This window comes from Apteryx mantelli, chromosome 22 (assembly GCF_036417845.1).
Source record: "Apteryx mantelli isolate bAptMan1 chromosome 22, bAptMan1.hap1, whole genome shotgun sequence".
Classification (NCBI taxonomy): domain Eukaryota; kingdom Metazoa; phylum Chordata; class Aves; order Apterygiformes; family Apterygidae; genus Apteryx; species Apteryx mantelli.
In genome coordinates this window covers 12,559,821-12,585,396 of record NC_089999.1, presented here as the reverse complement: position 1 = coordinate 12,585,396, position 25,576 = coordinate 12,559,821, and the positions used below count along the sequence as shown (strand labels likewise).

General features: G+C 40.3%; 2 protein-coding genes across 5 annotated transcripts; one reads left to right on the top strand and one right to left on the bottom strand.

Moving 5' to 3' along the window:
* Positions 1 to 1,662: 1,662 nt before the first annotated feature.
* On the bottom strand, positions 1,663 to 4,512 carry PIGW (phosphatidylinositol glycan anchor biosynthesis class W). Of its 3 annotated transcripts, none has more exons than XM_067309803.1 (2): positions 4,377 to 4,512; positions 1,663 to 3,205 (listed from the first exon to the last, which is right to left on the bottom strand). In XM_067309803.1, exon 2 carries the CDS (start codon positions 3,191 to 3,193, stop codon positions 1,673 to 1,675), a length of 1,521 nt encoding a protein of 506 aa, XP_067165904.1. In that variant the 5' UTR covers positions 3,194 to 3,205; positions 4,377 to 4,512; the 3' UTR covers positions 1,663 to 1,672. The 3 variants fall into 3 exon arrangements, with proteins under 3 accessions (XP_067165904.1, XP_013810563.1, XP_067165905.1); XM_013955109.2 differs by lacking the exon at positions 4,377 to 4,512 and adding an exon at positions 4,098 to 4,171; XM_067309804.1 differs by lacking the exon at positions 4,377 to 4,512 and adding an exon at positions 3,962 to 4,090.
* MYO19 (myosin XIX) lies at positions 4,174 to 25,496 on the top strand. 2 transcript variants are annotated; one of them, XM_067309802.1, is made up of 26 exons: positions 4,174 to 4,258; positions 4,836 to 5,008; positions 5,508 to 5,639; positions 7,512 to 7,653; positions 8,457 to 8,605; positions 8,832 to 8,945; positions 9,711 to 9,843; positions 10,061 to 10,130; positions 10,502 to 10,604; positions 10,802 to 10,898; positions 11,392 to 11,468; positions 11,847 to 11,937; positions 13,000 to 13,171; positions 13,513 to 13,586; positions 13,680 to 13,801; positions 15,583 to 15,696; positions 16,006 to 16,182; positions 17,101 to 17,247; positions 17,734 to 17,841; positions 18,742 to 18,812; positions 19,767 to 19,876; positions 21,816 to 21,979; positions 22,700 to 22,829; positions 23,014 to 23,099; positions 23,432 to 23,737; positions 24,677 to 25,496. In XM_067309802.1, the coding sequence occupies exons 3-26, from the start codon at positions 5,628 to 5,630 to the stop codon at positions 24,803 to 24,805; spliced, it is 2,898 nt and encodes a 965-aa protein (XP_067165903.1). In that variant the 5' UTR covers positions 4,174 to 4,258; positions 4,836 to 5,008; positions 5,508 to 5,627; the 3' UTR covers positions 24,806 to 25,496. The 2 variants fall into 2 exon arrangements, with proteins under 2 accessions (XP_067165903.1, XP_013810573.1); XM_013955119.2 differs by lacking the exons at positions 4,174 to 4,258; positions 4,836 to 5,008 and having other exon boundaries at positions 5,288 to 5,639.
* The last annotated feature ends 80 nt before the right edge of the window (positions 25,497 to 25,576 follow it).

The window sequence follows — 25,576 nt, the reverse complement described above, 5'->3', positions numbered from 1 at the left end:
TCTTCCCTAGGCAAGGTCTGGAAACGTTTTAAAATAAATGTACCAGTTACCAGAGAAAACTCTGCTATAAACTGTGACAATTGTCTTTTAATTACATTTGTCCCCAGGATAATACAGGCTGTTTTTCTTTAATTCTGAAGAGTACATCACTATAACTTGGAAGTAAACAAGCATGAAATCAGCATGGCCCGAGTATATAATTCTGACTTCACCTTTTCATTGGCCAAACCCAGAGAGAACCTCATAAATTTAAGAATATTCCACAGCATGTCTGCCTTAAGGAATCTGATTTAAAGTCTTAATTTCCATAAGTTTTTATGGTAGTGTTTGAAGGACAAGGAAATTTGAACTTGTGGCCCATGCGCACTGCTGTAACTCCACTGACACCAGACATTTACCATCAATGACCATTTATATTATACTTCCTAAGTATCTATATCTTCCATTACTGAATTCCTCACAATCTTTAATGTATTTCTCTTCTCAACAACTTAATGAGGTCTGGAAGAACTGTCACATGCACCATGCAGTTAGGAAAGTGAACAGAAAGGGCTGAGCACCCTGGGCTTGCAGGAAGACTGCAATAGATGGAGAAACTCAGCAGGTCTCTTAGCAGTACTGTGCTAGTACCCTGACCCACTGCATCATGCTTCTTTCCATTTGCATGCTGTTTGTTTGCTAATAAAATTCATACAGAATGTTCCCACTTGGAGACATCTCAGCTGTCAAAATACAGTACTAAATGAACTAGTATTTAAAATAATTTTATAGAGTAGTAGGTGGGCCTGAGTGCTTTTAAAGCAGAGCTGAAGACCATATCTTACAGCATTCCTAAAGATGAACTGTCACAACATGTTGGGATGCAAGTTGGGGGTGCTGGTGGTTTTGGATCTTTGTATTTTCTTATAAAGGGCTGTGCAATCCTTATTACCTGCACCACAAATTCCAGCAAATGCTTTAGGAATTCATCTGCAGTTGAGTTTTATCCTTTAGAGCATCATACTTTATCGAGGGTCTTCATTTATATTCATCACTGAGGATGAAAATAAAATTTAGCTTTAATTCAAAGGCTAATTTAGATTTCAGTGTATGATTAACATTCCACATACTCCCATCAAAGTCAAGCACATGCATAAATCTTTGCAGGACTGGGGCCAAAACATTCTTAAGTAAGTATCCACTTATTCAATACATTTTATATGTGGAATTATTCTTATCTATTATTTATGTGAGGGCCTTAACTAGGTAAATCTTGACACAGCTAAGCCTCTCTCTATAATTACTCATTTTCTTACTTTTCATCTTGCTGCTACTCTATATACTGTTACCTAATCACACCAACACTTGCATATGAATGTACCTCTTGAATGCACCAAAGAATTCACTAGTCATAATATTACTCTTCTGCATAACTGTTTATAGGAGCAGTATGAGTATTCAGCAAACGATCTCAAAAACTAATTTTTTTAGAGTGTCACGCCTCCAACAGGTAACAGGATTGAGTGTATAATTTTCTAAAACATAAATCATCATAATGCTAAATCATAATCTATACTGTTATACATTATTGCATCTACATAGCAATACATACAGGAAAAAATACTTGTTTTTCCATTAAAACACCATCATTCAAGTGCAGCAAAGAAAGTTTAACTGGTCCACTTAAGTGAAATCACCAAAATTTTAATACTATATTTCTTGCATGCAATATATACATAATTAAACAGTTAAAAAACATATACAAGTGTAGTACACATAATGTAAATGAAGTCTTGCTGTGAATTGTATCTATCATCATATTTACAATACCAGTCATAATATTTGCTAGCAAGAAAAACAGTAACTGATTTTTATCAATGGCACTGATCAGGCAAATGTGCAGCAGCTTGCTTTCCCTTTTGACAGGCACGGCCTCTGTGTCGTGCTTTTTACTGGAATGGGCAGGCTGGATAACATTCCAACAACAGGGCACACTGGACCCATTCACAAGAAGCTTTGTAAACACCAACATGAGATCGATCACTACAAAACAGATGAATAAAGTCAGACAGTGTGCAACTACCCACACGCAGTAAGACAGATTAGCCATCCGGCGGGACACAGGGTCTATGTGTACTTGTGACAAATGAAGAAATATAAAGAGCACAAGAACCATCAGAATTAGGAAACATATTGCTTTGATCCAGTCTCTGACAAAGTTTCTGCACTTCAGCAGATAGAGTCCAACTTGCACACTAGCCATGTATATGGCTAGGTATCCAAAAAGAGAGAACAGTCCTTCCCTGTTGGCATTTAAAAATCCAACCCTAGTATCTCTGCCATTGCTCCCATGTAAGACAAACATCTTCAGAGAGGTAATATTAAGAATAAGCTGATAAAATACAGCAAGATTCATAGCAACAATCCAAGATTTATTTTTTGGAAATATGGTCAAAATTAGAGATGCTGCAAGTCTCACAAATGCTAAGGTAAAAAAGAAATTCCAGTGCACTCCATACTCTGAAATATGTTCATGATACTCTATAGATTTAACACTAAACAGTCGTCCCAAACCAAGAAAAATCAACGGCCAAATGGAAAAAAACTGCTTGGTCAGATAGGAAAATTTTGGTTGTGTTGCACATGACTTTTGTCTAACTTCAGGACAAACAAGAGCATTAGCAAAAATAAAAGCTCCTACCCCCAAATCCATAACTCCTGTTCCATAGGTCTCAGTTTTAGCGTATCGTCTTGGATATTGTGGGAAATCCACAGCTAATATGCTGATTGATGTCAACACATTGACAAAAACACGAAACAGAGTTATTGATGGAATGTAATCTGGATCTAAGTATGTCTTCTGGAAGTCATTTACAATTTGCCTAAAAGACATTCCAATATCATGTTTTCTTTGGCTGTATATTTTAGAAAATATTCCTGCACAGAAGGCTGCAATGACAGGTGGCATAAAAAAGATGACTGGAGACAAGACTGTACAGGAGAATAAGAGAGGACATATTAGCACAACAAAGTCTAGCAGCAGATTGTATTTCCTTGAACTTAAAGGTTTCTCATAGTGCAGATAATACAAGATCAACAAAAGTCCTCTGCAAAGCAGACATAATGGAGCTAGAGACAAGCCTACTGAAATTTCCAGCAAAGTAGTTCCATTTAAGTTACTGATAAAGGCTTCTTTCAGCTGTTTTTGTGACATTCTTGTTTCTTCCTATGAAAATGGAAATGTGAACCAGTTAGTTTTGTGAAACAGGGCTCTTAGAACTTCATTTTTTAAATTCTAATCTGACATCTTTGTACATTTTTAAATGTTAGACACAAAAATTTACCATAAAACTTACTTACAGATTCATTAAGGCATACAGTCATTTAAAAAATAATCTAAGTAATGATTCAATTTCAAGAATATAGAATAGCCCTAGTGCTGCAGACTCTTATGCTTACACTTAACTGGCCTGCAAAATTAAGCAGAGGCATAGGCACTTGCAAGACTGGACTGAGTTCTAGCGCTACAAATTTTGCTCTCTTGCAACAAGGTGCTTAAAATATCTTTCCCTGAAGATCTCTAAACATCAAATAATTTCTTGAATGTCGACATTGTGAATAATCTTTTTGTATGTTCTGCTCTGTAGAATATACTTAGTAGTATTCCCTATAGCGTAAAAGCAACAGATATGTAAAAACGTGACCCTGATAAAGCTACTGTTGCCTGGTCAGCAGATACTAAATGCATACACTCCAGCTGATTTTTCATGCAGAAGGCTGCGGTCCTCCAGCCCCTCCTGCGGGTCCCATGGCAGGTGCTACTGAAGAACAGCTCGCAGAACTTTGTCCCTACTGCTCTCATATAGAAAAGCATTATCATGATTGCCCAGTGTTAGTGTGCTCTGTGGAAATGTCTAATGCAATAAAAAAGAGCACATATAGCCCCCTCTTGCAACACAAGTCGTCTTTCATGTGTCCCCACCCTGCAAGCTCTCGCACACAGCCAGACCGCTCCGCTTGGGAAACCTGCTTCAGGAGAATACGGACTGAAAAGCACCGATGACGCTGTTTTGCTTAGCCCGCCGCCAGGGTGCGAACCAAGACTCGGCCGCACTAACCGTAGCGCCGCATCGCTCCCCAGGCGAGGCGGGATGGGGGCGCCCAGCCCAGGCGGGCAGGCGGCACCCGCCAGCTCCCGCTCCCCGGGCGGGCCCCTGAGGAAAAAAAAAAAAGGATTTCGAGGAGGAAAACCAGGGCAGCGCCTCGACGTTTCCACGAGGTGAGCGAGGGCCCAGCGCCAGGCCGGCCGCGGCGCAGGCCCGCGAAGCCCCCGGCGCAGGCTAATGGGTCGCCTTCCAGTTTTTAGGCCTTTTCCCCACTGCGACACGCGCTCCCACCTCTGTCCCGCAGCTGGACGCTCCTCTGCGCGCCGCTGTCAAGCCCCTTCCGTTCAGCCCCCCCGGCGAGGCCCGGAACAACCGTTTTGTCCCCCCAGACGGGGCCGCGCAGCGCCGCCGCCGCCGCCGCCGGCAGCGCCGGGGCCCGGCCCGCACGTAAACGGCGGCTGCGTTTCCTCGCCGCACTTTCGCCGGCCGCGGGGGTGGCGGTGGTGCGGGAGGCTGGGGGCAGCCTGCTTGTCCGCGGCGGCCGATTCACCACGGGCTGTTCCCGCCCCGGCCCCTCCTCCTCTGCCATGGTGAGCGCGCGCTGAGGGGAGCCGCCGCCGCCATCGCCTGCCCCGGCCGCGGCGCGGGCTCTCTCCGTCGGGGAGCTGGTTTGCCTCGTCCCATGAACTTCTCCCCCCAGCGCCTCGGCGCGGGAATTGTATATATAATACATATAATATGTATATATAGTATTACCAGCCGTTAGAAGGCAGCCGGGGCCGGCGCTGGAGCACCGCGGGTCGGAGCGGCGTCTCCCGCTGCTGAAGGGAGGCAAAATTCTTCCCGGCTGGGCGGCAGGAGCCTCTGTTCCTGGCACGGGAAACCAGGGAGCGAGCGGGACCCACCTTGGCTGGAAGCAAGACGTAAGGCTCCCGTTGATTTCTTTTTTTTTTCCTTGCTTTTTTTTTTTAGAGAGCATGAAAAAGTCGGCAGCAAGCAAAGGTATCTTGTTTCTATTGAAACGGGAAAATTCTGCGAGTCGCACCTTTCCCAAAGACACTAACTTGCAGGGTGCCGTCAGACCCACAAATTTTTCCTGCTTGCCCCAAAAGGAGGAATTTAACAAAAACGGATTTAACAAATTCTTGCCAAGAAGCTTTGCTTTATTAATTCAAGAGGAACAAAGCAATTTATTCCTGCAGTTAACAAAAGTGTATTATTTCCTCCAAATAAGCTTTATTTACAGAAACAAGCACAATGTATGAGCACTCTGATGTTATGGGTAGGCTCACTAGCCCCAGTGTTACCTGGGCCCCCTGGATCATTTGAACTTGTTAAACCTTTGGACTGTGCTTATGGACCCCCCTGCAGAATGATGTATCTGGAGTTACTTTGTCCTAAATGCCTTTTATTTTATTTAAGGGTTCTTCAGTCTGCCTTGAAAGAGACATGCCAGCGTAAAGGCTCAACCAGCTCTGCTATCCAGTGCTCCTGTCATAGAGTTACATGCTCACCCTTATGCTGCATTAGAGAACTGCCAAGATGCCAAAGCAGGTAAAAAGCAAACCAGGATTTGTACTAATTAAATGTTACTGCTAGGAAAGAATTCTTGGCTTGTTTCCATGCAATCAAGTTCAAGGTAACTACTAATGTATATTCAGCCCTACTCCATAAGCTTGTCAATGACAAACTGGACCTGTTAACTGTGTGGTTTTGAGCTGTGTTACTAAAACAAAGCAGTGATTGTTGTTACGCCATTGGCTTTAATAGGGCAAATGCTAATACATGTAGCACATTCTTAAGGGTATTTTTTTCAGCAAAACGAATGGATGCATGAGCTGTATGGTACAGGTATTTGAGAAGTGATTGTACTTTCAAATATTATTTTTCTTTTGGCTAAGTGATCAACATCTCAATGGATGTTGAACAAATGGGTTCAGGCCAGCAAAAGGAAGCCCTTTCTCAGGCCTTGCAATATTAGCAGCACAGAGGAATTCTCAAGAACTCTGTTGGCGTGAACATAACACAGTAAACATGGGCGGGCAGAGGAAGAATGGGTAATTTGCAAAAACTGATCTTGTCTGTGGAGTACTTTATAATGGTGCACGCCTGTTCTCTGAAAGCAGCAAGCTTCTTAATGTTCATTCAGAATAGAGTAACAAATTACTGTGATGGCATCACTTAATTGTGTTGCTATGCATTTTTTCTTTGCTATGTAAAACTTTGTATTACTGGAAATGAGCCATTTATGCTCTCTGCAAAAGATACAAAGCTCCTAAATGAGTTTATTATTCTTGCTTTATTTTTTTAGAAGCGTGTTATGGGGTTTTACAGTACACTTTCCCCTTTATTAATGAGTTTAGCTGATGTAATGGGAATGCTGCTAACTGAATTGAGCACTTTTTCTGTATGAGCAAGGTGATACTGTTCATTGACTTGGTTAACTTGTAAAGAATTTGTGATTCTAAATACAAACGGGGTAGGGTTATTCTGAAGGAGTTTCTGTCAAGGAGGAGGGGAACAGAAAAGGAATATCCAGAATACAAAAATCAGGCCTGGCATCTTTTCTCTCCTTCTTTTTCCCTTCTAGCCCCTCTCTCTTTCCCCCAGAAATGACAAACAGGACCTGAAATCTCTCTGGTGGCTAAACTTTCCATTACGTTTGTACAACAAATGTGTCCTTCCAACTAATATTGTCAAGGACATGGGAGCCCAGAGGCTAGGATTTAAATACATAAAGACATTCAGAGGGGACAAATCTTCACCTAATGCAAGCCAGGTATTATAATGCCACCATTTTCTTTTCCCTGGCTGACTTGTGCACACTCTGCAACTTCACTCTTGAGGCCGTTAATCTCTGCTCTAAAAATGAAGGTCTCTCCTAGGAAAAATGCATTTCTGTTGGACCACATTAGCTTTCTGCTCTGCCTTAGCCTTTGCAGCCAGCCCTTCCTGCTTCCCCCTGCTCAAGGCAGTGTTTGTACTAATGGATGACATTCAGAGGCTTAGAAATCTACTGGCTAAGAACATTGTATAAGTGTGTCTGTGCTGAACGACTGTAAAATTGCAAGCACCAGGTAGTGTGATCCTAAGGACATGTTCTTCCCAAGTGTCCTTCCTCACAGCCAGAATAGCCAGGGATGAATTCAGCTTACAAATGATGTTGTCAGCCTGCCATCTCTCATAGGCCGGATAATACCTTTCTAAATACAGAACTCGCCATGGGAAGCATTGAGGCAGGGGGAGGGTGTTCGTTGCTTTCGAATTGAAAGGAAGAATAGCTCAAATATACTAAGTTATGATTCCTGCTGAGACTGAACTGCTGTTATTTGGAAGAGGGAGAAGAGCTATAAACTACAGCTGACAAGGTGAAAGTCCAGCCATATTCCGCTTTTGCCTGGTGCTAATCTCTCTTGCCCTTTCTAGGTAAATGGTCAAAAAGACGACTCTGTCATCCACAGTGACCTCAATGACTCTTTTGAAGAAGTTAGAGCTCTTTTCAGTGACGAAGAAAAACTGCATCTTTTTGATGACCTAACAAAAGTTAATCCGGTGACAACTACAACAGGTAAGCCTACAGCCAGCAGAGACATCCCAAGAGGAGTCATTTCCCTAGTGGCCATCAACCTATGGTAGTTACTGTTCTCATCGTGTTAATATTATCATGAACACAGTAATTAAAGATTCAAAGCCCATTAAAGTCAGCTAAGAAATTCACATTTGGCTTGACTGCTGAAGTGATCAGCACTTTTATTGTAGATTTAACTGTACTGATCTCACAGCAAGCTCTGCATGCAGAACTCAATTTGTATTATTGCTCCAGGCAACCATGGGATGGTTAAGAGTCAGTGCTACTGAAGGACTCCTGCATGAACTTGTAATTGCAGTTCAGTTTTATATGAACATATCTTATTTCTAGATGTCTCAAGTTGCTGAGAAAATGAGGCTCTGACTTGGATCAAAATATGTCCATGAAACTGGTCTTGAAACATAAATTTCTCACTTTACTTTTAAAGATGGCCCTGTTAAGACAAGTTAAGGCCTGTTCGTAGTGCGGTATGGAGAATTCTTGCCTCTGTCTTTTCTGCAAAAGAACAGATGTGCTTTCTAGAGCTGACCATGTAAAACCTTTTAGAAGCACAAGATTTATTAAATGAAATAATTAACAGATGCCTTAAGCTTTTAAAAAAATAATAGCAACTCTTTAAAGATGTTTTTATGTATATTAGGCATATATCACTCTCCTGCTCAACTTCTCATTCTCTATTAATCCTAATAGGTAACGTATCTGAAGTTTTTTTTGTTAGAAATAGGAAAAAGAAGAGACAAATATACTTTTCAAAAAATGCTAATAAAAGGTTTATCTTTCAGTTCTGAAATGTCTTCAAGCAAGATATGCAGTAAACTTGTTTTATACAAATGCTGGCTGCAGCCTTGTGGCTTTAAATCCATTTCAGTCCATCTCCTGCCTCTATTCACCTGAGCTTATGAGAGAGTATCACGTCGCACTTCGCCCTCAGGTAATCCTTATATTTGAAATAGCTGTCCATCTGCAGAACTCAGAAGATGTCAAGTTCTTCCGAAAAAAAAAAAAAACCCTAAAGAATAAAACCCATTTCTAGTGAAATAAGAGTTCTGCTAAATAAGCAGTACTGTTTTCAGATAGATGTGAGAGGACCTTTGCTGTCTGTTGCTGTTGAACTGTGTCATTACTGGTCTCTTAAATATATTCTGTCTTACTGCCAGGATTTAAAACCTCACATATTTGCAGTGGCTGAGCAAACCTACAGAAACGTCCAAAGCCAGCTAGACCCCATAAACCAGTCTATAATTGTTAGTGGAGAAAGCGGTGCTGGGAAGGTAAGGAGATTTTTTTCTGTTTTCCTGACATTGCTTTTATGTTTTGAGATGTGGTGGTGCAGTGAGCTAGCAAAAAAATCTCTGACAGAGCGTGTAGCCAGTCTACTCTAGCAAGACTCTCTTGAAATATGTGTAAAGCATTAAGTGACTGCTGCAATCAAATAGATTGTACTTAGTGTAACTGCTCTTTAGGCCACATCTGTAACATCTACGAAGGCAAGATTCAAATCATTCAACAGAAATTGTCTCTGAGTGAAAGTCTCTGCTACTCAGTCTCAGTCCATTAAGGAGCAAGCGTGGGTCTCAGCAAACCCTGTGTAAAGACCAACAAGAGATGGGGGAGTTCACGTCCAATCCTAGGCCCTTTTGCAATGACGCATCCCTTTTCAGCAAAATACTTGAGGATATTTTTAAGCCTGAGAACAGAATGATTTGCTGAGTGTTAATGGCTCAAAGTCCATTTATATTCAATTAATCTTAAGATACCTGCTGTTAATCCTAGCTGAGCTTCCAGATGGTTACATCTTGATAAAAATGCCATTCAGTAAAGTACTCATATTCCAGTGGCGCTTAAATATTGCACATAAGCATATGTATAAAAAGTTTCTGCTAAACTGGAGCTGTAAACCTGATGTTATTACTCTCTTTAGCATCATTGCCAGCTGCATACCGTGTTTTTCTTGGAAGCCAGCACTGTTTTACTAACTAACATAACTAATAACGTGGTAAAAACAAATTGCCTATTGTCAGGTCCCTCTCTTGCAGACCTGGACATCTCGCTGCCTTATGAAATTTTATGCTACCGTTGCTGCTTCAGTTACTTCCCCAAAAGGCAATGGAACTGTGGAAAGGATAGAGAAGAGAGTTTTGGATTCCAACCCTGTCATGGAAGCATTTGGTATATGTGGCTTTTTTAACAGCAAAGAGAACTAATCGCCACTGTAGGAATTTTCTTTCTTAATGCATAAGTCTAAGCTGTCTCTTGTTCCTCTGCTTAAAAGACAAACTCTTCAAATACTGGAGCAATATACAAATCACCCTTAATGTCTGTATATCCTACATGGAAGAGTAAAACCACTCTGATCATGCTGTATCTGTCACTGGTAACTTCACAGGAAATGCCTGTACCCTGCGGAATAACAACAGTAGTCGTTTTGGAAAATATATCCAGCTTCAATTAGACAGGTAATAACTATTGTGTAGTATGCTTATCTGGTTTTTTTTTTCTTTAAATCTTTACAAACCTATTTCTAAAGTCTGCCATAGAATATTTTGTGTGTGGAGTATCTTTAGAACACACTTTGGTTTGTTGGCAGGCATTCGTTACCTCAGTTTATGTTATTATTTCTTTTTTCTACCAGCACTTACCCTAATCTCTTTAAGAGAGCAATGAAAAATCAGAGTTGCAACTAAGAATTCTAAATAAAATTACAATAAACTTGCACAAAACTGAATGTGGACTGCAGAACATTCCTAGCCAGTCTGTATTGTGACAAGAGGATGCTTATCAGATTTTCTGGGAGAATTTTGTTGAAATCTTTTTTTTTTTTCTCTAGATTCCACCATCTGAGTAGTGCTTCCATTCAGACATTCCTTTTGGAGAAGACCAGAGTTACCTATCAGGCCCCCAGTGAAAGAAACTTTCATATTTTTTATCAGGTTTGTGTCAGTTAATTTTTCTAGATAATTCTGACAAACAGTGGGAATGAAATTACCAAATTTAGCAGAGTTGTGCCTTCCAATATTTAACAATTTTCCTGTTTATTTGCTCTGCCATCATGTTCCCAGTGTGCTATATTTCATCCTCAATGAGATGTAAATACCAAAGGCAGAATTACCTTGTTTTCTGTCTCCAGATCACAAAAGGTGCCACTGCAGAAGAGAGGTTGGAATGGAACCTTCCTGAAGGGGCTGATTACCGCTGGCTGCCAAATTCTGAAAAAAACTTAGATGGTAAAAATTAGGTTCACAGACTGTCCATTAAAAATGGCTGTAACTTTAAAGGAGGGGCGGGCAGAAATACGTGTCCCCTGTTAAATCCCATGACCCAGGTTGGTCAGCCAACAGACTCCTGGTGTGGCCACAGCAGATGTTTTGCAAAGCTACCCGCATGAATCTAATTCTGTATAAGTTTCATTTTGCACTATTAAGAGTTTTCACCTGACTTAAAATAGCGGTTGCTGGCCTAGAGCATTTGCATCTCTCTGTGGCTGTGTTCAGAAGCTGTCTCAACTTTGGATGTGCTTCAGCAACCTGCTGTCTAACCTCTGAGACCCACAGAGACAGCAGTAAGTCAGTGGCTTGTACTCTGGAATTCACCAAAAAAGCATCTGGCTTCCTTGATCTCTTTTGATAATTCTAGCTAAACCGGATGTGGTGTAGTGTTCTGCCTGCCTGTGTTTTTGTGCGTGGCTTTCTTTTAAATAACTCCTGTTTGGCTTTTCAGAGGACTGCTTCAAGGTGACCAGAGATGCAATGTTTCACTTGGGCATTGATCACTCCACGCAGAACAATATTTTCAAGGTCAGGTACAATGCAGCACGGGCACCATGAGACTGATGATGGTGTTTGGGATATCTTTTTAGTGTGGGATTTCTGCAGCAGTAAATCTGTATCGATGTACAGAGCATGGGTCATTTGATAACAAATGCAGCGATCCTGACTTGAGGGCCTGCGGCTACACATTAGATTGCTAACCAAATAATAGTTTTTAACTAAAAGCCAGCACCTGTGAACTGTTGTGCAGGATTAGGAATTAACCTAGAAGCTTGAAATCTACTTGCATTTTCCCTGTAGGAATGTTTTGACTTGTCCTGTTCATGTGGAAAGGGGAAGGCTAAAAAGACACTGCTTTGAAGGTGAGCTCTGTTTTAGAAAATTCAATGATTGTTTATATTCCAGGTATTGTCAGGCCTTCTTCATCTTGGGAATATTCAATTCTCTAATTCACTGGATGAATCTCAGCCTTGTGAACTAGAAGACAAAGCCAAAGGTGAGGCACCAAGCATGCCAAGATTCAGAGAGTGTTGTTATCTCAGTGCAAATTGCCTAAAAGGAAAGATTTACTACACACTTCTGCTTGATAGGAGATTATCAGGATCATGGGCAGAGCAAAATTTAAGTGTGTTTTTGTTCAATACTTTGTGGTTTCGACATACTGCACAAACACAAACTTCAGGCTCTCCTGCTCTGAGAGGTAATACCTTTCCATTTCCCAGATCAAGGAAATTGCAATATTATACAGTCAGTTCAGAATGGATTATCAGCAGAGCTGTTACTCTTGATTGTAATCTTACACTGACATCACAAGACTTCCAGAAACCTGACCCAGAGTGGAGAACAGGGCTTTTAAAATTAAGGCTCAGAAGTTTTCCTGATAAACACTGAAACTCCACTTAATCATAGCAAGTCTGTTATATTGTAGCATAGAACATAGGGTTGTTTTGTGCATCTTTAGGAGGTATGTGGCTCTAATTTTCCTTCAGAACTAAAACACCGGTCTAAATAGTAAGATTTCCTACTATTTCATATGCTCTGAACTCACACTATTCAATATTCAAACAGTTTTAAGTACAGTTCATGTTAGCAAGATCTTAAAATGCTTTGTTAGCAAATACTTATTCCTCTTATGAAGAGATAACATTCTTTTACTGCTCCACAAATTCCTTTTTTTCTGGTCATCACTGTTTTGTGTTCTCTATGAGGATTTAGAAATCTCTGCTCAAAAAGGTGAAAACTAACAAAGACATACCTAAAGAGTATTCTCTAAAATGTCTATTCTGGTGTGGCAAATTCCAGACTTTTTTGATACTGTTGATCCATTTTAAATAGAGAACCTGCAATTCTTGGGGTACTGTACATCCAAATTAAGAGGCTGGCCTTGCAAAACTTTTTCCCAAGTTTGGGTAAAATATCCAATGTCCCACATTTAAGTTGGCTACTTCATGGAAGTGTCACCTTTTTGGTATTATCTCTAGACCTTCCAAAACTGTGAAGGGGCTGCATTCATTTGACACTTTCAGGTAATCTTGCCGTATTTTTTTGCCTTAATAAGATTTTGTGAAGACCACTGGAGATTTACTGAAGATACCCGTGGAGGTGCTGCTAGAAGCATTAAGAATTCGAACAATAACTGCTGGAAAACAACAACAAGTCTTCAAGAAGCCATGCTCCAGAGCTGAATGTGAGACTAGGAGGGACTGCCTGGCCAAAGTGATCTATGCTAAGTAAGAGCACATGGGCCAGGCTGCTGTGGTAATCCATATGACTTTTGTGAGATAATAGCAAAGCCAGGGAAATTTTATTTTCCTGGCATTTGCCTGGACACAATAATAGCATAACTGTCCCTTCCCCTCTCCACACACCCTTGATTCAGTCACAGATACTAGCATAGCTGCAGTATGTATGAGATCTTCAAAGAACTGCTGCTTCATCTCAGCCAGGAGCATGTCATAACTCTATTTCTTCCATGAGAGACCGGTAAAAACAGTAGTAAAGAAGCACTACTCTGATCATTGCAATTGCAAGTGAGGACTTTTTCAACTAATCCAGTTGTTGTTGTCTACAGATTGTTTGAATGGCTCGTTTTGGTCGTAAACGAAAGCATCTATGCAGATCCGTTGGTGTGGACCAACTTCATAGGTATGGTTATTCGTCCCTGGTCTAACTGAGTAAACGTAGGTCCTTCAAGCTACCCCTAGACCAAAGTGCACTATCTTCCCATATTCCTCCTAGGTTTGCTGGATGTTTATGGTTTTGAATCTTTCCCTGAAAACAACTTGGAACAGCTTTGTATTAATTATGCCAATGAGAAACTACAGCAGCACTTTGTAGCACACTATCTGAAGGCACAACAGGTAATATTCCGCTAAGATCAGATGTTAAATATCTAAAACAGAATCTTTTGTCTCTTAATTTTATTTTTATGTTTCTGGTCAGATGTTAGCCCTCATTCAAGCAAATAATGCCACAGAAATCAGTGGAATGTGAGTAAAAATTGCTTGTTTAAAGAATAGAGCATGGGGCAGATGGTGGAGACAGTTAATTCTTCTAGGGTACTAGAAATCTTCCCCATTATAAAACTCCATTGACTCTGTGGCCTGTTAAATTGTTTGGATTCCCTCAAAGAGCCAAACACATAAAGCTAAACTGAGCATCTCTTGAGGCGAGTATAGCCTAAAGTGTGATTCTCTTGGAAGCTGCTGCTTATGACCATGCTAATTCTCTTCCCCAAATATAAAGTGCCTGAATGTGTGCAGAGCTTCCAGAGCTGAACTTACTGCCAAGGCAGAGAGCCCAGCAGGGCCTTGTAACCCATACATAAATAGAACGCGGTACCTTGTGAAGGCCCTCTGCCACAGGAGAACAGCTGCATAAATCCAGTTGTTGTGCCAGTACCTTTGAAGACAGAGACATACTTCACATTAGCTTTTATTCTTGAATGAGGAGGTACCCAAGACGGATTGTTTCATAGTGGGGAAGATACTTTGCACCATGCTAAATATGTTGCAGTCATTTGCCTAGTTGGTCACGTGCTGCTAATTCGAGTTTTCTGAATAATCCTTTTTGCTGTATCTGTCTGTATTAGCAGAAGTGCTCTGAAAGCTGCAAAGTCCCTGTCAGGCCTGGACTGCCAGTTTAATAGAGGTAGTTCAGTCCTGGTTGAATTCTTCTACATTATGCATATGTTACCATAATGCTCTTTGCCATTAACTGGAATCTGAGAAATTCTTTTCTTTATGGCACTGGAATGGTGGCATCCTCGGCCTCACAGCATAGTTGAATCAATTTATTCAGGAGATAAGTATCACTTTGACCATAACTTATTCTTTCATATGCCCAACATTTTTTCTGCCTGCCCTCCTAAGTACGCCAGGGTTAATGGTCAGTGAAGATGGAAAACAGTTCAAACACACAATTACTTTCCTTGAAACTGATTCATGACCTCTGTTTACAGTACCCCTCCCAGTTACTCCCTGCCCTCTAACCTCTCTTTATCTGGGTATGTGCCAAACCACTTAAATGCCATTAGTGGCTGTGCTGAGCAAGCTTTTGGCAGGAGACTTAAAATAACTAACTAGAGCTTGTGCCTGCTTAAACACTCCTGACAGTTTGTTCTGTAACTCAGCATAAATATTGTACAAATTAATTCAGTCAATATCTTTCTCTGCTTCCTTTTTTGGATCAGGCTTTGTTGTAAACAGCACTCAGTTAGTAAAGCTTGGCACATAACAGTTAGTTTAGGGCTATGCCCCAATCCAAGAAAGGAGTCCTCTGGGTTCCTTGCCCCTCAAGGGAAAACCCAGTACAGCCAGAGGAGGTTCAGTGTGACATAGGCTCTGATTACTCTGTAAAGCAGCTTTGCAACACTTGCTGATAAGTCTGTGAAGTTCCCAAATACTTAAATTGTTCCAGAAGGATCTGGTGCTACTTCCCTAAAGGCTACTTGGGGCAGAGTATCCTTTTTTTTTTTTTTTTTTTCCAAAATTACCATTGAGTGTGAGCTGAGTTTTGGATGAGTAGGCTGAATCTGGGATTAACTTGTTAACAGTAACTGCATCAACCTGCGAAAAAGTATACAGTTATTTGAGCTCTAGTGCCCTCTGCCGCAGAATATCCAGTCTCTCTCTTGCTTCAGGAAGAATATGCAGCTGAAGGTCTAGAATGGTCTTTTGTAAACTACCAGGACAACCAGAACTGCCTTGATCTGATAGAGGGCAGTCCTCTCAGCATTTTTTCTTTGCTGAATGAGGTAAGTGTGGATCTAAACTCTTAATGCTTCTAACTTAGTTGTCCCCTTCTTTGCCACCAAAGAAAACATTAGCACTAAATTAGTACAAAATTGCCGGCTATAAAACTTCTGCAGAACTTATTTTTCAGAACAGCAAATTCGTTAAACATTTTTAGCTTTTTCACAGTATTTCAGGACCTGCATACCAACAGCAATTAGAAAAGTAAAATGGCTATGATTTTAAATAAAAATGTCTTGTATGTTGATTATTAAAGACAGCTGTTTATGGCAAATAGCAGGTGCTGCAATTTTTTCTTGTTTGTTGTGCAGGAGTGTCGTCTGAATAGATCCTCTAACATTGACCTGTTTCAAACTCGGATTGAGAAAGCCTTGTCTAATAACCAATGTTTAAGTCGAAACAAGTTTAGTAAGAAGCCTAATTTTATTATTTCACATTATGCTGGCAAAGTCTGCTATCAGCTGGCAGCAATGGTGGAGAAAAATAAGGTAGGTGTTTTTTAGAATGAGCTGATTTAAAAAAAAAAAAAAAAGCACACAGCCCAAAAAGCAGTTTTAAATCAAAGTAGCACTAAAATGTGTATTCAGTGATGTTTAGTGGATACACTCACCTTGCTCCAAAAATTGTTCAGGCCATGTAAAGTTGGGCAATGATGTTCTTGGTCTGTTTTTTTGTGAACCATCAGCAGCACATGTAAAACAGACTAAGGATATAAATAGGCTAAGGATTAAATGCATCATGTATCACCAAATTGGGGCTTCTTCCATTCCTGAGACAATGCAGAAGTGTTATGGCATCAGGGCATTCATATAACCATAAATATAGCACTTAGTTGGCCATAAAAATTAACACAAGTTTATGAGAAACAGCAACTTGGACTTGACTATTGAAATTTCTCCTGAAAGTACCAGAAAAATTAAGTTTTGACCTTCAATGTGCCCACTGGGGAATAAATGTGATCATCTGCAAATAAGAGGATCCCTTTTCAGTTCTGACCTCACCAGGAATTATGGCAAATGGTATTATGGTGATGCAATGAAATATAATCTCCTAATTAAAAGGAAAACTTTCTGATGTCTGCTGCAGACTGTCCTATCAGGAGTAAACTAGTCCTGAGACTTTTAACTCATATAAATTGTATAATGAGAAAAATGTCAGTAGCAGTTGTACATTTGACTAGACTTGGTAAATGTTCAGCCAAAGCCTATTTTCTGTTCCTGAATCTAACTATGAATGAATGTAGCAGATTTGAAACTGCAGCTGTAGTTAAATCAAAACTGACATCAGAAGTATAATGTCTGAAATAATTATTATTCAATCCATATGTGTGGAATGTTTATTAATCTTCAAAGGTGATGGTTTTCTGCCTAAGTCCATATACTAATGAGTCATGCTTGTGTTTGTAGGACCCCATTCCACCAGAGCTGGTCCATGTTTTGCAGAATTCTCAGGACCCTTTCCTTCAAAAATTATTTCCTGTGACAGAAAGGAACCAAAATAACATCAAAACCCAGAACAGGGCAGCTGTTGTTACAGTGGTGTCAAAGTTCAAGGTATGTCCTATTCAAGTTTCTGCTTTCTACTGCTGTCTTCCTAATTGGGTGAGAAAACAGTTTAGTTGGGCCAAGATCAGGATAAATGTTATTAAATGAGACAGCTATAAAACTGAAATAGCTTCAGACTCTTTTGATTCTCTAGGTTTAGAGTTTTAATCCACTCGTTTTTTTAACCCTTTCCTCTAACAGTTGGGCATATGCCTCTGTTAGGCTTCTTCCTACTTGTTCTTCTTGGTGGTGTAGCTTGGACAGATGGCTCCCTGCTATAGTTCAGGAAACTTCCTGAATCTTCCAACAACAATTTTTAAAAATGCATCCTTAGACTGGAATTTCACTCTAGCTGTCCTAAAAGACCAGCTGATACCGAGTCTGTAAAACCATCCTTGCAAAAAACAGCTTCATTGTTTTGATACAAGACCACTGATCAGCTAAACTACCTGTGGAGAAGGAATCACTAATTATACCCATATTTGTTTTCTACAGGGTTCGCTTGAACATCTCATGCAGATCTTGAACAGCACTACACCTCATTATATCAGATGTATCAAGCCTAATGCTGACTGCAAGGCAATGACTTTTAAAAGAGAAGAGGTAACTCTCCAAAAGCCTTTCCTCACTCAGTCGATGGGAGACTTCTATAGACATTGTGCAGGGCTTTGCATTGGGTCTTGTATGATCGTGATTCACTTGCAAAGTTCTTTTCACAGCACATTTTTAAATATTTTTTTCCTTTGGAAATTTCAAAATAAACTTCCTTTCAGCATCACTGATGATGCTTCTCTAAAATGGAGCTAGTTTTCACAGAAGCAGCATAAATATTGCTGTATGAAAAATTTTCCTTATAGGATGCTCCTGGGTTATTTGGGGTGTTAGCATCCCAGCCCTCAAAGCAGATAAAGGTGATCTGACTGCTGAGCAGCCCCAGTTACACATAGGTCCTCACAGTGCATGCCCAGAACACAAATTTGCTTGCTGCTGGTGTCTGGTCTGGGAGGACAGCCAAGCTGAATGAGAGCAGCTGACAAGCATGTCTTTGGGAGCAGAGCAGCAGATGCTAAAGCTATAACTAGAGAGAAACTCATCGTAAAAAAAAATAAAAAAAAAGCAAGCAGCTCAGGAAGTGCTGCATTAGTTTTAAACACGCTGAGGATTTGCTGATTGCATGCAAGAAATGTTAGAATACCAACTGGCTTTCCACGTTCTGCAGCATTCACTAGAGAGGGCATGAGAGGGCTGGTCCCTGCATATTAGCATTGCCCTGACCCTACTCCCGGTGTTACGTAAGGCTGTAGCTGCGCGGCTGTGTAATTGCCTTCTCCCCCTCTGCATCCGTACGCTGACTGCCACTGTGGTGGTACACACCAGCCAAGTCCTTGGCGTGGTTGCTGAGCTGAGCATGGCTTGGATCGAGCTCACCCTGTGCAGATCTATTTGCAGCATCCACAAGAAATAAGACAGTGTTCGCCTAAACCATCTCAATTTGTGTCTCAGGTCCTCAGCCAGCTTCAGGCATGTGGAATAGTAGAAGCCATAACCATCAGTGCAGCTGGCTTCCCTATTAGGTAAGTCCAAACTTCTTGAGCAGTGACTTACATAATTCGACTCTATAGTAATTACTGTGGTATTAGCTATTCAGAAGAGCAGGAAATCCAGTCATTTTGCAATCTGTTTCAGACCATAAAACTTCACTGAGCCTTTCAAAGCAGTCTGAAGGGCTCTGCTTGCTGTTTGCTTTTAGGCTTACTGGAGCACATCTTTTTCATGTTTTGGAGACAATACTTAAAATACTTGGCACAAGTCTGGACTGTTCTTTGTTTTGGATAATGAAACTGTGGCTAGTTCAGTAAGTCCAAAAGTGCAGTAACATAGTAAGCAGTGCTAGAACAACTTGCACTTAAGACACTGTGTTTAAAAAAAACCAAACAGATCTACCTATAACAGGCCCCTAGTTTGAGAGCTCACTGTAGCTTTCCAGGTTGAGGGATGGGGGAGAGATGTTTTGATGCAGACTGTTGTGTACTAAAACTTTCTAATTTAATGTGGCTCCACAGGAACATTTTCAGCATTAAAATTAAATGATAAATGGGCTTCATCTACCTGTAGTCATCTAGAAGTAGGGCATCTCATCTGAGTCAGTCACCTCACTAGGCTTTATGTTTGACCAACTTATGTTTGACCAGCATTAGAGAATGGAGGGAATAAGGCCTGACCTAGTCACATTTTGGACAGCTCAGGATTGATGGGGTGAAGTTTGCTCTTATTGTGAACAAAAATGATTCCTGCTGAGTCTTTGTTATAGGCAAATGTTACTGGCTGTTATTAGGCAATAATTGAATTTCTTTAGCAAGTTTATAGTTTCTTGCATGCTGGTGACTACATAGGCATAAGTCTGTTTGCATTCCATGTGCTGTATTTTTGAAGCCATTTTGCAATTTTTTCCCCTCAAAGGATAAGTTATTTACTACATAGTAAATAAATGGTACTTGCCTAGAATTAATTGTACTTTTGGCTAACAGGGTCTCCTTCCAAAGTTTCATTGAGCGCTATGAAATACTAAGAAAATCATGTGGGTCCAATAAAAACAGTGTGTGTGATAAAAACAGTTATCATACTGCCAAGAAAAAAGGTATGTTTCTTTCGATAGTCCCTTCGCTATAAAGTAAAATATATCACTGCACCAACTTGGTATCACATAGATCAGATGCAGTTACTGTACTCAGCACTACAGAAACCATTATTCCCAAGCTTAAAATATTTTTTATATCTGTCACTGACTTCAGTTTCTCAGTTGCCTAGTGCTTAGAGTAGGCTCCTTTAAACAGTGAAAGCCTGCAAGTCTTTCATTGTACTGTTTTTCTGTGTTCATCTTGGGTAGAACAATTACAGTTATACTGGTGTTTGGGGTCCCTCAATATAATTTGATTTAGAGTTGGTTCCTAAGTAAACTTGAAAACCACTTACCTTTTTGTTTGCTTATATTTCTTCTCCTTTCTTTTTTCTTTCACCTTGTTTTCTTGCCAAACATATTGACCTAGCTTACTCGGAGTCTGCTGCTATTCTTCTGCTTCTTTTACCTTTTGAAAACTTCTGTATGAGATTCTTTTTCCAAAGCAAGAGCAAGGATGGACTTTAAAAAAATGTAATCCAATCTGCAAGGTAACATCTTTGGCATGAACCCCTGAAAGAAGGCGCTCAAGTGTTTACATTTAATATTGAAAGTTACTGCAAGCCCCCTTGTCTCCCCTAGATTAATCCCATCTTCACCTAATAGGTTTATTCAGTAACCTGGAAGTGTGGGAAACAAGTACGAGCCTATTTCAGATATGTAAAATGGCTGGAAATCTATTCACCTTGAGGAAATATTGCTTGCTCACTACTTTGAATCAGGGGAGTGGGGTGATGTAAGGAAGTGCAGGCTGGAAAATTACTTTCACACCTTATCTTTCTCCCTCAATTATAAACTCATTAGCTGAAATGCCTCATTGTGATAGGTTACTAGTCCTTTTTATCTTTATCAGGTAATAAGCTGCAAATATACAAAACAATTTCCTAGACATGGGGATAAGCTTTTGGTTCCCAGTATCAGCCCCATGAACAGCATCGTAGTCACCAGTTGTTTTTGTGTAAGCAAGAATTGTTTATATTTGTTTTCAGTACCTTAAAACACTCTCATCCCCTTAGAAGTATTTATAGCAGAAAAGCAAACAGTATCAAGGATGAAAAGATATAAAGACCATCAAGTTCCTGCACTGGGCATGCAGAATACTCATGCAGCATTGCCTTGAACAACACAATCTCTTTGAAGGACAGGTCTGAATTATGTCTATCTGTATTTCCAAATAGGTTTATCTGTCTAACCTGCTTGTCTCTTAACACAAACTGTATACTATGTCCCAGAAGTGGTTTTAATAACCCCTGGTTGCTATAGTAAACTCCTGCTTAGTACATCTCCTTTAGCTGCTTCTGGCACCCTGTAAAAGCTTTGGAACTGTGGCTGCATTCCTTCCTTTTCTGTTCCTGTATTTTACAGTACACTAAAGCTATGAGTCTAATTCCTCTACTTTTTTGCTCTTTGTTCCCAATAGTTTTGAGTCTTGGGTATTTTAACAGATTTCCTTAGGACTGAGCTACTCAAGTGTATTCTTAATTGCACTGCTGTTGCTTTCTAATGTTTCCACGTAGGATGCTTAAACAATGCAAGAACACTTGAGCCCTCCTTATGTCTGTTTCATTGTCTGTATTTGCCCAAAAGATGATTTCTTATCTGTGCTGGTCTGAATACGCTAGAATAGAGGTGGTAAGACAACATGGGTTAGCAACCAAACTACAGCCTATTTAAACACATTAGGCTAGTTTTCTAGTTGTTAGCACATGATGAAATCTATGTTATTACATTTTTTCATTAAACATAGCTAGAACTAGTATAGTAATATCTCAGCCATCACCTCCTCCCCTCCTTGTAGGTGTATACTCCCTAAATAGCCAAGAAGTCTCCACATAAAGACTGTTATTTGATACTAATTTCTAAGTTCTGTGATACCTTCTCTTCAATGCTTCATTTGCAGGTGAGACTCCAGAAGTGGATGATGACAAACCATTATGTTCTGTCATTTACGACATTCTTCAGAGTGTGGTTATGGAACAAACTACCACTGAGCCAACAGGGAACAGATCAGAGAACTTGTCAGTGTACTGTGGCAAAACTAAAGTATTTCTGACTAATTCTGTGGTAAGAATGGTATTTCCTTGGCTAAGAGTTCTGAAGCATACTTGCATAACGGGGAGTTTTGGCACAGATGATTATCATCATGACGCTAGGCTCTAGTCCTGATAATTTCAGTAGGACCAGAATTTGGCATTTTTCCTTCAAATTATTAACCTACGTCCATCCATCATAATCCAACTGAAGCAGACTTTGTTTAATGGTGATCTTGTTTGTTGTTAATGGGCAAGGAGCTGCACTTGTGTCTAGTAGTGTTAGTGTCCTTTCAGTTCCAGTAGAGATTACAGCTTTACCTAACTTCAGCTGACAGACTTGGCTACTCTGACAGACCTAAGCACATTCATTTGGAAAAACCTGAAGATGAAGGCACTTTTGCACTTTTACAAAGCTTACATACTGAAGGATGCACCCATGAAAGAACCCCCTTCAACAGAGCTAATTCTAAGCCAGCTGCTAGTGCGACTTTGAGACTCTGCTTTTTTCCCCCACAATACTCTACTTTTGCCCTCAGATATTTATGCTTTCGTTTTAATTTTAGATGTTAGCTAATAAGCATTAAAGCAGTGCTCTCACTTCTAAAACATGATCCAGTGGTCTTAAAACTGAAATACATATTCAGTAACTGCTGCTGCGTATGTAGCTTTCTGAGAAGCACCAAATTATTGTAGAAGGGTAAACACAACTCTGTCCCAGAGTATTAACTGCAGGCTTGTGTCCCCAATGCAGCTAGAGCAACTTGAAGCTAGAAGAGTACATGTGTTAAATGAGAAAGCATTTTGCATTCAGTGTTGCTGGAGAAGATTTAAACAGAAGAAATTAGCAAAGGCAAGACGGTCTGCAACTGTCATCCAAGCAGGTAATTTGATAGGGTGCGGCTAAGCATGATGTAACAAGTAACATTTCCAGTTACACCAGCTGTTTAAGTGGCAGGAGAGGATATACTAATCAGACATGGAGAAAGTGTAAGTGCCATTCCTTAAATTACGCGTGGCAGCTTCTGAGATTCTTTGTACTCAGATTTCTTTTAATTAAATCTTCAGCTATTCGTTCCTGGTTAGCCAAGAATCGCTTCCAAAGGATGCGCAGGGCTGCTAATGTTATAAAGCATGGCTGGAGGAGATGGAAAGTAAGTACATTGGTAAGGAAGAGCACTGAATTGAGCGACTTAGGCTTTTTAGGTGTTTGGAAAAGAATCTACCTCTGTCAAGTAACTGTACAAAACCAATACTGTCTGGTCTCTCAAGTTGAAGAGAAGACGACTCCAGTCTTGTATAGCTGCTTCTGCAGGGTGGCAATGTAAAGGCTATAGAATGAACTCACTCCTGATTATCTTGATCAAATGGGCAAATGTCCCAAATACTGTCTTATCCTTTAAGGTATCCTCTTCTGTAGACTCTAACTTACTTTTGCTGTTTTAAATCTTGTGTTCAAGCATCTTGTTCTGCATCTCTTCCTCAGACAAAAATGGCTGCGTTAGCAGCAGAAGAGTTGGATGATGGTGAAGTAAAAGCACTCTTTTTCCCTGGAGCTATGGTGACCTCAGCCAATTCACCTTGCCCTTTGGAAACAACTTGGCCTCTCAGTGCAATAATTAAGTTCTGGCCTCTGGGCCTTGTCCTGTCTGCTGCACCTGTTACCGTAGGGGGACTGCGGAGAGACCTGTCTCTGCTGGCATGCTTGGAAGTACTTCAGGAGAATGACAGCTACAAGGTGGAAAATGGTTTCTTTGGTTGTGGCATCACTTCTGTTAGAGCTCTCCCACAGGTAAGGTACCTCACACACTTAAGTCAGTAGCATGCTTAAGCTGAGTTCACCATCCTGTAACAGTGCCAGTAAAAAATCTGCTATCAAGCTACGATCTTCCTCTTTTCCACTGGCTTAGATATGCAAGGATAAGTCTGACAAAGAGGTCAAGCTATACCAAGCTAAAAAAGTTGAGACTTTTAACTAAGCATGAAAACTCTCCTTAATCTGTCACAGGAACAAACTGATCACAACTCTGTACTTTAGAAATGGAGAGCAAAGGATTCTAACATGGTCTCTGCTGTTCTGTACTAGGTATTTTTTCTGTTTAGGGGATTGAAGCTGCACAACAGGTGAACACATGAATAAGTGTCTGTTTAGGGAAAAGCTACTGGGTTTATTAATATCTCAGTAATTCTGCATTAAGTTCACTGTGTAGACTAATTAGGACAGAGGATTTTCAGGGCAGCAACTCTGGGAGCAACCCTGGAGTATTTCACTTCCCATTTGCATGCAGAATAGTACTAAGAACAATTCACAACCCACACTTGGTTCTCTGTTAAGTTGCTCTATGGTTACCAGTTATCTTGTGCCTGTACTTTTTTTTCCCCTTTTGTAGATAAGTTTTTGAGGTTGCCTAAGATTAAGCCTGTAAGAATACAGCTTGTGAACAGTCACAATTATTACAAGTTGGAGGAAACGTACCAAGTCAACCACTGACTAGATACTCAAATCTTTAGAGTTTAAACTGATTTTAGTTCAAATCATGCTATTGCTGCTGTTTGTAGTAATCATTTAACTTAAATCCATTTCTGTTAAAACTGTCCTGGAAGACTTCCTCTATCCTTATTCATGTCCACTGGCTGGTTATATACTAAAGCACTATTTAGTGCGAGTAGCAAAATCTAGCTCAAAATCTGGCAGAACATTAACAGAACTCTCTACCTCTTTTTCTTCTAGGGCTCTATCAAGTTTCACTGTAGGAAGTCCCCCCTGCATTATGCAAATGTCAGTCCCCATACGGATGCCTATTCTGTCACTGGATTTAACCAGATTTTACTGGACAGAAAAAAACTCCTTCCAACATAAGTTTTGGCCATTTTCAGGTACTGTACTTTTCAGGGAAGGAATGCCTGTAAGCTGCTGCTTTCAAATACTTTAATCAACGTCCATATCTGCTGCTACCTCAGAGCTTTCTATAGTCATGCGGTTTATGTATCATATAATATACTTCAAATTTAGAACAAACTGGTGGAGGGGCATTCCTCCTCTCACGTATATGCACATATTAGAGGAAATGTCAGTACTATGAGAACATTTGACATGATTAAAATAGATCAAATACTTTAAACAATGTATACTTGAACAGAACACTTTAGCACTACATGGGAGAAGCAAGAGACTGGTAATGAGATAGCGAAAAATGCAAACGCTTGTTTTTGCTGGATTCTCATCAGGAGGTACAAACAGCTATTCTGATTGACCACACTAGTGTTCAGTAATATCTTAACGCTTCTGACTGACAGTGACTGAGAAAGTGAGTAGCAGTCAAATATAACACTGAAGGCAGATGTCTCAGGGAAAAGTGAGATTGTACTCTTTATCTATGGGACCAAAATCTATGTAATCTCACAACTGCCGTGGATTTCTACCACTAGCTAGTCACTAACATCAACTCCTCTGCCAAGGCACTAAGGTTCTCAGTTCTCATCAGAGAAGCTTTATACAGTCTCTTTGTTGTTCGCACGGATCTTGAAAACATTTACTTCATCTGTATACACCACTTCTAAATAAACTGTTAAATATCTTGCAAACGCGTCTGACCCTTCCCAACAAGACTTAATTAACAAGAACATTTCA